General features: G+C 46.4%; 1 protein-coding gene across 1 annotated transcript in view; it reads right to left on the reverse strand.

Annotated features, from left to right (window-relative positions):
* The window catches only part of LOC138756887 (polycystin-1-like), a 71,739-nt gene that overhangs the window by 20,674 nt on the left and 36,769 nt on the right, over positions 1 to 14,296 (reverse strand). The window contains exons 23-29 of the mRNA XM_069923278.1: positions 10,763 to 10,897; positions 10,174 to 10,242; positions 9,393 to 9,635; positions 8,661 to 8,805; positions 7,071 to 7,643; positions 2,050 to 2,206; positions 608 to 863 (exon numbers count right to left, since the gene is read on the reverse strand). Of these exons, the coding sequence (XP_069779379.1) occupies positions 608 to 863; positions 2,050 to 2,206; positions 7,071 to 7,643; positions 8,661 to 8,805; positions 9,393 to 9,635; positions 10,174 to 10,242; positions 10,763 to 10,897 (1,578 nt within the window). The remainder of the gene's footprint in view (positions 1 to 607; positions 864 to 2,049; positions 2,207 to 7,070; positions 7,644 to 8,660; positions 8,806 to 9,392; positions 9,636 to 10,173; positions 10,243 to 10,762; positions 10,898 to 14,296) is intronic.

The raw sequence follows: 14,296 nt of genomic DNA on the forward strand, positions 1-14,296 counted from the left end.
AGGGGAGTGGGGGGGGGGGGGGAAGTGACACTCTTTTGCTTTTCTTTCTCTGATTGTAAGAGACACACTGGGTAATGCTAATGCTAACAGCAAATCTTGGTCTGCCTTATGGCAAGTTTGTGTCAACAATTTATTTAGAATTTAGACAAACAGCAGGGTCACAGGCCATTTCGGCCCATGTGTCCATGCCACCCAATTACACTACAACCCCCGGTACGTTCTGAACGGTGGGAGGAAACCAGAGGCCCCCCCCACCCCGGGGAAAACCCACGCAGACACGGGGAGAACGTACAAACTCTTTGCAGATAGCAGGGGATTTGAACCCCAGCCCCGATCACCTGTGCTGTAACTGCATCGTGCTAACCGTTACACCAACCGTTCCGCCCTATATTTCTGTTTTATTACATGACATTAAATAGTATCTGATCTGATTTATTGAAAGGATGGGATCCAGGAAAGAAGCATTTACAGGGTGGATAGATTAAGAGCTGCAAAGTTCACATGGAATTAGGAGGAGAACTCATTATGGAGCTGATATATTTAGCAGAGAGAAGCCTGTAGTTAAGGTATGTTGTTAAAGTATCTCTGCTTGGAGCCATCATCGTACCGGAGGCAGAAATTGCACAGCATCTGGATACACAAAGAGGCTTGCTCCAAAGACAGTGAGGTGCTGTGTGAGGCACACGGCTTCCTCTGGCCTGGTCCAGTGTGTGGGTAAGATGCCATCTGACCTCCACTGCAGGCTCTGGAAATCAAAGTACTGACACAGTGAGGCGTACACAAGGACGGACACTTCCACTGAAGCAGAGGAGAAGTGGCTGGAAATGGTGATGCTGAGCTCCTGGCGGGTCGTGTCATACACCCTGTAACGAATGCAGACAGCATATCAAGAAAAGGATCTCACCACCATCCCAGAGAATCACAAGGTGACGAGAGCAGAAGTCGGCCAATCGGCTCATTGGGCCAGCTCTGCCATTTAATCGGGAGCTGATCCTTATCCCTCAGCCCCACTCCCCGCCTTCTCCCTGTAACCCTGATTAATCAAACAGCTGTCAATTTCTGCCTTAAGTACACCCAACGACTTCGCTCCCACTGCCACCTGCGGCAACAGATTCCACAGACTCACAGCCCTCTGGCTGAATAAATTTCTCCACACTCCTGTTTAAACTTGATGTCCTTTTCTCCTGAAATTGTGGCCTCTTGTCCTAGACTCCCCGACCAAAGAAAACAACTTTGTCAAATCTGCTCTGTCCAGGCCTTTCAGCATTTGAAATGTCTCTATGAGTTCCCCCCCCCCACCACCCACCCCCACCACAAATGGTTATTATGGTGAGCAACAATGAATCCGGCACCAATCCCTGTGGCACCCTACCTGACACAAGCCTCCTGTCAGGAAAACAACCCTCCATCTCCTATTTTCAAGCCAATTTTGTCTCCCATTGGTTAGTTTGCCCTGGATCTAATATCATCTAACGTTTTCGGCCAGCCTTGCTAAAGTCCATGCAGACTGTGCCCTAAATCAATCTTCTTGGTTATCCTTTTAGAAAATTGATTTAAATTTATGAGGTACAATCGCTCATGCACAGAGCCCTGCCGATTATCCCAATCCAATCCTTGCTTTTCCAAGAGCATACAGATCCTGTCTCACAGAAACCCCTCCAACATGGTTAGGTTTGACTGCTGTGTTGGACAGCGGCCGAACAATACTGTGGTTTACACATTCCAATAAAACGCGCACATGCACACGCATGCATATACACATGCATGCACGCGCACACACATGCACACACGTGCACACACGCACACATGTGCACACACATGCACACATGTGCACACACACGCACACGCACACGCACACACACACACACACACCCTTCTGATTTATTTCAGGGAGTCTGTGGTCAGCTGCGAAGAAGGATCAGTGACATTAACTGTTCCTCTCTTCCCAGGTATGGCATTTTCCATTTTTATTACTGTGAGTATTTGCAGCCAAACAACAGATCTGCAGCACCAGGAAAACGGCCATGGGGAAGGCGTATATTCACTCACTCAGGTGACAGGAAGATGGTGTGTTCAGCAGTCGTGTTGCCCATGTCAGAAGGTAACGCAAGTTTTGTGGTCATTCTGTAGGGGGTCCCATGAAACCAGGAGTCGTTGTGAACATCGATATAAATGAAAGGATTGGGATCCTGGGCTCCTCCAAGTTCTAGAGAAAGAAAGAGAGATACAAAAACATGAAGGATACATTTAGCCTTGTGATAAGTCGAGCTCTTGTGGAGTGGCAGCTGCAGAGTCTCTAGGCTGAGGGGGGCAGGGTAAGAGGCAAGGTCCAGTTGTCTGTGGGTAACTTGCAAGCTGGACATGGGTGGAGGTGGATTGCCCTTGGAGTCTTCCCGCTAACTTGGTTGGTCTTCTTCTATTGCCTCGCCTTTTCTCAACGTGATGACTCTCATGCTCCCATTAAGACAACAACCCAGATTAGCAAACAGATCATGGATTGGGTGGGTGGGTATGAGGGGAGAAGTCGCGTCAATTTTGGGAGAGGTTACAGAATCAGGAAGGGATGAGGCTATGGAAGAAGTAAAAAAAAATGTCAATAATTTTAAGAATGAAATTGAAGGCTGATATGGGTCAGAAAGTATCATGGTACTGGGTGAACAGAATTTGGTTTGACTTTGAATACTAGACATCCCATCCACAACCACTCACTCACTTCTCCAATGTCTCCAGTAGAGGCTGTCAGTACTGCCTACAGCAATGGTTCTCAACCTTCTCTTTCCACACACATTCCACCTGAAGTAGTCTCTTACTAACCAAGTACAATGTCATCGGTGCACTGTGGTTAGTAAGGGAATACTTAAGGTAGCATGCGAGTGGAATGAAAAAGGTTGAGAACTACTGGTCTACTTGATGCACCAGGACTCTTCAGACAGCACCTTCCAAACCCACCTCCTCCACCCGAAGGACAAGGCAGCAAAAGTGTGGGGGAAACCACCACCCAGCATTTGCCCTCTAAATCACCCAAGGCCCTGACTTGGAAACATATCACCATGGCTGGGTCCAAGTCCTGGAACTCCCTCCCTGACAGCACTGTGGTCTCCCCCACACCTCCAGGACAACAGTGTCAAGAGAGCAGCTCCCCACCACATTTGAGATGGGTAATTAAATACTGGCTCAGCCTGAGGAACTCACAGATATTGAATGAAAACAAAAATCAGCAAAGGTTGGATGAGCAGAGCAGACGATGGAGGAACCAGGAGAATTTTAACAGGGTCTCATTAACCAGACACTCCACCTTCAAGTTTGACCTTCCAAAATACATCACTTCACACGTATCCAAATTGATTTCCATCTGCCACTTTTCTGCCCAACTTTGCATCCTGTTTCTATCCTGTTGTAACCTACAACAACCTTCTACACCATCCACAACACCTCCAACCTTCATGTGATCCAAAAACTTACTGAACCATCCATCCTTCCACCTCTTTGTCCATGCCATTTATAAAATCACAAAAAGCAGGGGTAAACAGGGGTCCCAGGACAGATCCCTGTGGAACATCATGTGATAGTACAGATTCTATCACCAATGTGTACATATGTACAGATGGTAGTGTAGGATGACTGTGATTGGCTGAGAGTGTAGCCACACCTACTGGCAGGTCTTAAAGGGTTGCTCCTAGCCAGACCAGGTCATTCTGGACTGGTCGACCTACTTGTGATGTGCTCCAGTCTTTTAGTTAATAAAAGCCTTGGTTTGGATCAACAAGTCTTTGGTTCTTTTGACACGCACTACACACCACTAATCACTAACTTTCAGGCAGGATAAGTTCCATCTTCAACTACCCTCTGATTTCTACCATCATTTCTGAATCCATACAGCCAAGGTTCCGTGGATCCCAAGTCTCACGACTTTCTGAATGAGTCTACCAAGGGATAACCTTGTCAAATGCCTTACTAAAATCCACATACACCACATCTACCGCCCTTCCCTCATCAATTTCTTTTGTTATTTCCTCAAAGAAACTCAATCAGGCTTGTGAGGGATGACCTGCCCCTCCCAAAGCCATGCTGATTATCTCGAAGAAGACTATGATCAAGTGGTAAACTTCTATTGACCCAAACTGGAGATCTGAACTCAAACCCTTCTGAGCTCTAAACTCAAGCGTCTACACCAGCACCCAGGTCAGAGACAGTCTGTGCACCAGCTGAAGCCAGGACCACTTCAGGGAAAAGCTACCAACCCCCCACCCTGACAGCATTTTAAGGGAGCACAATCCAGAGGGTCTTGTCTGGCTGCATCATTGTGTGCTAAAGCATTGGAACAGGTCAATAACAGAGGATCATCAAAATGGCCAAGAAGATCATTGGGGTCTCCCTTTCCTGTACTGACATCATTTACCTGCAGTGATGCTTTAATAGGGCTCAAAGAATTATAGAAGACCCTCTCCATCTAGCACACAATACCATCTACCATCAAGAAGGGGGAAGGGGAGCATTAAAATCAGGACAGCCTGCAGGAAGAAGGGTGTGAGATGAATGATCAGTATCTTGTAACTGAATAAAGAATTCCAAAATATTAAATATATATATTTTAAATTATATATTAATGTATAAATGTGATTATTGTGCGCTGTGTACTGTGTGTGTATGTGTATTGTGACAGAGTATTTAGAGATGGTTTGGGAGGAATTGTTAGAGCAGCTTGCACACACATTTTAAAACAGAATATTTGCAGGATTTTTGCAGAACGCTTTTTGCAGGAGGCAACAAAGTATTGACAGCAGCTTGCCTGGGAGAGCATGTGATCTTTGCAGGCAGGGGCAGAACAGCTTTGCTCTCAGAGAGGGAGGATGTGAAACAGAGAGAGGAGTCATGGAAATCAGTTCCAGAAGGACAAAGTTGAAAACTTTGGAAGGTTGTCTGGTCAAAGGAGAAGACTGGTGATCTGAAAGGTGACCTGAAAGAAAGAGGATCATCTGGAGAACCCTGAAGGGGGCAAGATTTGTCAGCAAGACTGATTGAGAAAGAATCAGTTGCGGATGTCCTGGAAAAGGAATCTCTCTCTGAAAACCAGCAAGAACCCTCCTGAGTGGTAACTATTTGCCTGTTAAGCACCAAAGACTGGTGAACTTTGTTAATGATAACTTCTGTGCACGGTACAAGAATTGCCTGCAACCAGTGAGATTGGACTCTGATCCAAATAATTTTTCTAATCTTAATTATACATTACACACACCTGCGCTTAGTATTATAGGGGGGATTAAGTAGTTAGGTTAAGTAAGTAGGTTAAGTAATGTTAAAGTTTAATTCTGTTCTCTTGTTCAATTATAATTTAAAACTGCTTTTGTTTAAGTAACCCTCTGTTGTGGTGCATATCTATTGCTGCTGGTTTTTGGGGTCTTCTGGACTCCGAAACAGTATGCACTGTGGTCTGGAGAAACACTGTTTCATCTGGGTCTATAGGTTCAGACGGTTGATAATAAACTTGAACTTGAACGTAAACTGAGCACTCCAGCCAATTCAACACTTCAGCACAGCACTCAAAAACAGTGGTTCTCAACCTTTTCCTTTCCACGCACGTCCCATCTTAAGTATTCCTCATGCCATAGGTGCTCTGTGATTAGTAAGGGATTGCTTAAGGTGGAGTGTGAGTGGAAAGAAAAAATTTGAAAACCACTGTTTTAATCATTCTTAATTGACTCGTTATGTGCTCGGTTTCAGAACTCCAAAGGAAATGGGGCCAATGACAATTTTTCTCAAGCAAAATATTTCAGTAACAATCGAGTTTGGAGCAGTGATTCTCAACCTTCCCTTCCCACTCACATACCACCTTAAGCAATCCCTTACTGATCACAGAGCATCATGGGCATAGGGGATTACTTAAAGTGGTACGTGAGTGGAAAGAAACAGGTTGAGACCCATTGCTCTAAAATCTCCAGCAATCAAACACCAACGTCCAGATTACCTCTACAAGCATGATCAAAGGAGGAAAAACTTAAAAAAAAAGTCTTTCAACATTTAGTTATTAGGTAACAATCATTTACATTTTTTAGACATACAGCACAGTAACAGGCCCTTTTGGCTTACGAACCCATGCCACCCAATTTACACCATATTGATCTACAACCCCTGGTACATTTTGAAGGGTGGGAGGGAACTGGAGCCCCCGGGGAAAACCCATGCAGACACGGGGAGAAGGTACATGCTCCTTACAGACAGCGTGGGATTTGAACCCCAGTTCCGATCGCTGACGCTGCAACAGTGTTGCGTTAACCGCCGCACTAACTGGGACACCCTGGGATAAAAAGGATAAATGACTGCTGAAAACCATCCATTCAGATGGACAGATGCAGAACATTCTAGCACAGCCCTTCAGCCTTCAATGTTGTGCAAACCTATGGAAACCTCTCCCTTTTTTTCTCCCTCACACCCATAACCCTCTTTTACTTACATCCATGTGCCTGTCTAGGAGTCTTTTGAATGTCTCCATTGTACCAGCCTCCACCACCATCTCTGGCCATGCATTCCAGGCACCCACCACTCACTGAATAAAGAATATACCCCTGTCGTTTCCCCTAAACCTTCCTGTACTCACCTTCAACAGATCTCTGGTACTTACTATTGTCGCCCTCAGGAAAAGGTGCGGGTTGTCCTCGTATTCTTATACATCACTGTTAAATCACCTCTCATCCTTCGTCGCTCCAAAGAGAAAATCCCTGGCTCTGTCAACCTTGCTTCATATGACATGTTCTCCAATCTAGGCAGCATCTTGGTAAATCTCTGTACCCTCTCTAAAGCACCTACATCCTTCCCTTCCCATAATTTGGTGACCAGAACTGAACACAATAATACTCCAAGTAAACACATGGTGGTGTTACCCGTCACACAGCGGGGCTTTGATTGGAAGGAGGCCAATTGGTGACATCTCAAGCAAGAGAGACTCACACTCTTTCCCCTTCTGCTGCCCCCACCCCTCCCTTCCACCTGAGGGGGAGAGTAATTAGCAGGACTTGCTCTCGAAACCGACACACTGCATATTACTAAGCAGGAGGGAGGGAAGGGGCACGCACCTAACAGGGTGACCCGCAGAGAGAGGTGGAGGGCAGCTGCACAGTTGCTGTTTGCAGGCTGCACGGTGAGGTTCGCGCTCTCCCCGGGACCCAGAGTCCTCGTCGCTGTTCCCTCTCGCCAGTGCTGCATCCTCCCTCCTGGCAAGGTGACGCGGATGGATGTCTCTGCATTCAGGCCACTGACAGGGACAGGGTGGCCCTGCGGGCTGCTGAATTCCATGGATCCAAGATGGGTGGAGATGCTGTGGTTGCTGACGAAGCCAGACGGGAATGGGTTGACCCTGAGGCTCATCGTGACCTGGACAAGCTCATGGTTTGCCGACAGCTGATGGGACAGTACCCGGGGGATGTGGAAATGGCCATGATCCTGAGCCAGGTTGAGGGGATCTGTCCTCTTTCCTTGCACGTCTATTTCTGAGACAGACAGGGACAAGAGTTCCTCGTTAAGGACGCGAGAGCGCATGAGGAATTGGATGAGATCGCTGGTCAGCTTGAAGACGGAGGCAGAATTGGCCAGGCCATCAGCACCATTGCCATTACATGGTCTGAAACTTATTGCAGTCATTTCAGCACCTGAAATCAAAAACATACAGGTAACTGTTCTCTGATTCCAGCTACCCCAGGCCAAATCTACAGTTATTCCACTGAAACTGCCCTTCAACCAGAATTGTTAAACAAGGAATTTTGCAGATGTTGGGGCCGAGTGCAATACACAAACGTGCTGGAGAAAATCAGCAAGTCACGCAGTGTCCACGGGAATTAAAATATAACCAACATTTAGGGCCCTGGGCCCTTTGTCAGAAATAAGAAAAAAAACCATGCAGATGCCCAAATGAAAATGTGCGGAAGGGAGGAAGAGGATAGGAGGGAGGAACACAGGGTGACAGATGGATTACAGGTCGGGGGGTAGTTGATGGGGAGAGGGAAGAGGGCTAAGATAGGAGAAGGAAGAATGATGGGGGGGAGCTGGAGGCAAGGATACAGAGGGATGTGAAAAGGGGGGGGGGGGTTTAATGGAAATTGGGGGTTGATGTTAATGCTGAGTGACTGCCACAATGGAAACAAGGCGTTCCTCCAATTTGCAGATGGTCTCGGTCTGGCAGCGCGCGAGGCCGTGGACAGACATGTCGTTGTGGGAATGGGGTGGAGAATTGAAAAGGTTGGCCACCGGGAGAACTGTTTCTCTTCCCAAAGATGCTGCCTAAACCGCTGAATACTTAGACCAATCTCTCCTACCCTGATGAAGGCTCGAGCCTGAAACGTCAGTTCTGTGTCTCTGCCTTTGCTACACTGTTTGACCTGCTGAGTTTCTCCAGCATTTTGGAAGGGAGAGGCTTGGAGGGTTATGGAATGGGAGTAGGTTAGTGGGACTACTAGCGCAATGATGTCTGGCACAGACTGGAGGGGCCAAATGGCCTGTTTTCTGTGCTGTAGCATTCCCAAGGAAGCTCCACATCTTCGTTCACTGTCATTCTCAGCTTTAAGATCTCAGTTGAAATCTGCACTTGAGCACAGGTTAATACAACGATGGCAAAGGGAAGAATTCACTCATGATATGACAACACACTAGCACCAGGAGATGCTGCATACCCAGGACTCTCAAGATGTTTCTTCCAGCCTCTGTGGGTGTGGCTGACCCTTGACCTGTCTGACTCCCAATGATGTCAATCATTTTTCTGCTCATCTTCAGGCTCTGAGCCAATCCTGGTCCCCTTACAAATTCTTCGGGAAAAGCCTGTGAGGAATAGAAATTCACCGATGATTCTCCACCCTTGGGAGAAGGTCCACGTTTTCTCCCAGTGAAGATGTGAAAGGCGGTGATAAACAAAGTGACAAAAAAATATCATTGCAAACGTGCTGGAGAAACCCAGCAGGCCACACAGCAAAGGGTGACCGACGTTCTGGGCCCTTCATCAAGGCATGAGGAGAAACAGGTGGGTATCTGATTAAAAAGGTGGGGGGGAGGAGGAAGGAGAGGGAGGGAGGGAAGGAGGGACAGGGGGAGGCGAACAGGCTAACAGGTGGGAAAGTGAAAGAGAAAACAAGCGGAGGTGAAAGAGGGAGAGAATACAGAGGGAAACTGGAGGAAAGGATGTAGAGGGATGGGGAAAGAGAGTGTCTCAAGGGGAGGGAGGGATTTAACAGAAGTCAGAGAAGTCAATGTTAATGCCACTGGTTGGGGTGTGCCAGACCTATTAGGTGTTGGTCCTCCAAAATGCAGGTAGTCTCAGTTTGGCAGAGCGCGAAGCCAAGGACGAACATGTCCATGGGTGTGGGACGCGGAATTGAAATGGCTGGTCACGAGAAGGTTCCTGTAATTGCTGTTATTGCAGTGGAGAAGGTGAAGACGCTCAACAAAACAATCTGCGCCCAGCCTTCTCTGATGTGGAGGAAGCTGCAAGGGGAGCACTGGGTGCAGTAGACGACCCTCTCAGCAGATTCACAGGTGAAGTGTTTCTTCACTGGGAAGGACTGTTTGGGGCCCCAAATGGTGGTGAAGGTGGGGTGTCTCCTGCAGTCATTAGGTGCTGAGGAGATGATTCGTGGGTCGTGATTGAGCGAGTCCTGGAGAGGCAGTCCCAGCAGAAGGCAGAGAGGGGAAGACGATGGGATCACATAATAGGTGGCGGAAATTGTGGAGGATAGTATGTCAGATTCAGAGGCTGGTGGTAGTCGAGGACAAGGGGAATCTGGTTTTATTAGGCTGGAAAAGGCAAGGGAGATGTGTGGGAATTGGGGGAGGCACAGTTAAGGGCTGAATTGCTGATGGTAAGGAGGAAGCCATGTTTATTTGGCCCAGATTTTCTGGAATGGAAGACATTATCCTGGGAGTTGCTGCGAGAGAGATGGAAGAATTGAATGAAAGGAATAGAATTCTGACAGAGTGAAGAGGTTTAGTCAAGGTAACTGTGGGAACTAATCGGCTTGTGGAAAATATATAATCATCTAATGGCCTGTGGCCCGCCCAGTGGGCCCACACAGGCAAACAGCCATCAAACGTGACAATCGGGTAGACAGCACACGGGATGGGATGCCCACTCCCATAGACTGCGGGAATAGTAGTTGGATTGGCCAGTCACTGCCAGTGGATCGCAGGGCCCACCCATCCGGGACAGCCAATCAGCAGCCGGCCCCCTTCAAGCCACGCCCCAGTGGTGACATGGCTAGCTCCCTATAAAAGGCAGAGCTACAGTCAAATGAAGCCAGTGTGGATTACACTCCCTTGGTGTGCAAGTCTTCTTCCTACCTCAAGCTATAACCCATTATACGTCAAGCTATAACCATAGCAATCCCGCTACAATTGCACATTTTGGAAGGTGGGAAAACAATGACAATAATGGAAGATCCCAGTGCACGATAAAACTCACCAGAAATGTAAAACCAGCTATGAATTTCCATGGACATATGATAAAAAGCTAACAAAGTTGCAAATCAGACCCAGTGACCCAGGTTGGAATCCAGCGCTGTCTGTAAGGAGTGTGTATGTTTTCTCCATGACTGCATGGGTTACCTCCTTCCACATTCCAACGACACATGGGGTTAGTAGAAGTAAACAAGAGGCCTTGTGAGGAGAACGAGACCAATCACAGAGCACTTGTGGCAGAGGGATTTGCTTCAGGTGGAATGTGAGTTTAGGGAACACTGGTCTAACTAGCTGGTGAAGGTAAGGAAAGAAGTTGCTTTCTCCTCACCGCACACTGAGCCAGGCCTGCGCTGATCTGGGTAACCTCCTCCAATGTGGTTACATTCAGGGACGCCAATGCCAAGGTCACATTACTACGGATGGCGATTCGGTCCTGCAGGATTTCTCCATGCCGTTCAGGGTGCTGTAAACAGGACATCAAATAATTTAGTTTACGACCTCCACCCAAGACTGATGATGTAATGATTTCCCATAATGGGATACCGATCATAACTTCCATTGCATTTTCCGTATTCTACGCCACCTATATCTTACCAGATAGTATTCATGACCATACTTCTTGCACTACCTCCTACTGCCAGTACAGAACTACGACCTCTATTGTCCAACCCAAACAAAATCATGCCCTGTCCTATAGAACACCACCAATGTAGGCACATCCCATCCTACCAATCTGTATCTCATACTGGATTCATGTTCAATATGTGCACTGTACCCAACCTTGTACGGTGGTCAAATAGAAACATAGATACTTAGGTGGGGGTCACAAAAGAGCTGTTCTATTTAATTCAAAGCGCACAGTTCTGATTCTTTAAGCCATGCTTCCTTCTAACTAGAAGGTAATGCGTTAAAATAAATATTAATTGTACCCAATCTCACCAATACTGCCCATTCTATTTATTACATCATTTAATTCTAGGAGCTTCTCTTGTATTGCGGCCTTCCTTCATTATTCCTGTCTGATACTGAACTCTACAATAACGTGCTCCTGCACAGCGCCCTGACCTGTTTACAGCTACACTGTGATTCTGTATTGGCCAATACTCAACCTCCCCGTGTACCATCAAGCATCTTGTCCACCTGCACTATACCCTTGCTGTGTAAGCTGCCTTTTCCTGCATGACACTGCTTTTCAATACCATACTCACAATTAGCATGACCTGGAACCCTACATCTTTCCATTGTACCTTGGGCTTCAAAAGGAAACCATTCTTGTGGTCGGAGACAAAGGTAGGTGGTTTGAGAACAGCCAAGCAGCCTCAGAACCTTGATGCACGGACAGCTTCCGAGGCACAACCATCTTCAGTTGTGCTCATCAATGATTTGCTGATGATGTACAATCTTCAATTCCATTTGCAACTCCTTAGCCAATGAAATAGGCCCCATGCCTGCACGCGGAAGGACCGGAACAGCATTCAGACATGGGAAGGTCCGCGACCAGTGACACTCACGTCATAAACACGCCAGACAAAGACCTATCCTTGATTCCAATTTCATTTTCATCGCCGAGTTCTGGGAGCTCTGATGGTTACCGTCGACTTGAAACCCAGTCAGACCGGCCACATGAAAACTGAGGCTGCAAGTAAAAGCCAGAGGCTGGGTGGTCAGTGATTCACTTCCTGACATCCGAAGGCTTTCCCAAGACCAGCTCAGAACAAGCCAAGAGCACAACGGAATCCTTTTAACTAGCACTGACTGAGTTCAGTTCCAGCAACTCTCGAGAAGCTCAGCACCGTCCAGGACAAAGCCACCCACTTGATTGGGAACACATCCGTGCCACATTATCGTCACTAGCATGGATACCTGCTGTGGGCATCATCCACAAAACTCACCCAGACCATTGCTCAACCTATGACATCTACAAAATAGACAAGGGGAACAGGCATTCCGACCTGCACACCCCAACAAGATGCACACATTCCTGATTTGGAACTACATCACTGATGTACAAGCCCAGAGGACCCCAAAACCCAGCAGCAATAGAAATTCACCAAGACAAATGGTTACTTAAACAAAAGTTGCTTTTAATTATCTTTAAACATGAAAACAGAATCACACTTTTAACTTATCACTATTGACTTAACTAACCTAACTTAACCCACTTCTGATTCTAGGCGCACGTGTATGTAATGGGTTTGTGTGTAAGTTCAGAAAAGTTCTTTGGTCCACAGTCCAATCTCACTTCTCATTCCTCCAAGTTCACTGGTTGCAGGCAATTCTTATACTGTGCACAGAATTTAACATTTATAAAGTTCACCTGGCTTTGGGGCTTGAAAGGTAAATGGTCACTGCTCAGGAAGGTTCTTGTCGATTTTCAGAGAGAGATTCATTATTCCAGGACACCCACAACTGATTCCTTTTTAATCAGCCACTTCAGTGTCTTGCTGACGAAACTTGCTCCCTCAGGGTTCTCCAGATGATAATCTCTTTCTTTCAGTTCACCACAGAGTGCCTTTTTGTTTCTCTTATTCCAACTGAAACATTAGTCAGCCAGTCCTCTCCTCTTGCATGAACCTTTGACGAAGCTGAACTAAGCACTCACAATCCGTCTTCCAAATGGGGTTTTCCACAAGCTTACCAGCTTGTCCTGTTCCAGTCCCAGTTGCTGTTGCTGGCTGTAACACTGTAGAACTCATCTCTGTGTGTGTCTCTCTCTCTCACACACCCAGAAAGCCTGTTTCACCCTCTCTGCTTGCAAAACCACATGACCCTCCTAGAACAGCAAATTCCCCTCCAGACAGAATGTGGCTCTGACAAGTCCTTTTATCTGTTGCCTTTTGTAAACAACAATGTCTCTTGGGCACCTCCAAAGCTTTTGCAAAGACTGCCAACAGTCGATATATCCCCGATATATCTACCATGAGCAGAGCTCCAGTATTTTAAATATGATCTGTTTTAAAGTGTTTTTATGTGACCTACACTAAAACCTGCCCCAATTTATCTCCCAAAAACATATCTATATTCTGTCATACCTCACCTTTACTGAAATTTCCTTGCCAAGAACATTGTGGGAGCACTTTTAACAGAAAGACTGCAGCAGTTTAAGAAGGTGGTTCACCATCACCCTCTCCAGTGCAATCAATGTTGACAGTGGCAACAACATCCGACCTCAAAGATTGATACTTTTATTTTTTAATATTTTATTTTAGTTTCCAGACATAAAATCCAATAAACAAAGCCGTTCATGTACATATTCACACCTAAAGTCCGTATTTGTCCCAATCTCCCCCCCTACCCACCACACCAAATACATTCCAAAAACTTATCAATCATGGGACCTCATGACCCTTATCAAGACCTGTAATGAAAAGAAATCACAATGGCAAAGCCAATCAAAGAAAACACTAAAAAGTAAAGAAAGAAACTCAAATGAAAACGAAAACTAAGGACCTGAAAAGAGAAGGGCAGGTGCTTCCCTATTTACAGCATATGGTACAATCAGCATATTTCCTGTTTACAGCACCCTGAACGGCATGGAGAAATCCTGCAGGACCGAATCCTTATTTGAAAGATTGGGCTGCATTCGTTAGGTGAAGAGATAGCCGAAGAATATATTTATAAATGGGACGTAAAGCTACTCTTAAAGAAATCCCCACCATAAAACATGTACTTCAGATGTGGAAAAGGATAAAACAAGGTATTGGATGGAAGGTGGGGATATTCCCCTAAAATGCCCCTGACTCAGAATAATTTAGTACCCTTAACTCTGAGTTAACGAAGGGGGGCAGCTTATGCCATTTGAGAAACAAGTATAATTTGTCCAACAGTACATTCTCCTGCAAATAAGGGAAAAATTTGGACC

This window comes from Narcine bancroftii, chromosome 3 (assembly GCF_036971445.1).
Source record: "Narcine bancroftii isolate sNarBan1 chromosome 3, sNarBan1.hap1, whole genome shotgun sequence".
Lineage (NCBI taxonomy): Eukaryota > Metazoa > Chordata > Chondrichthyes > Torpediniformes > Narcinidae > Narcine > Narcine bancroftii.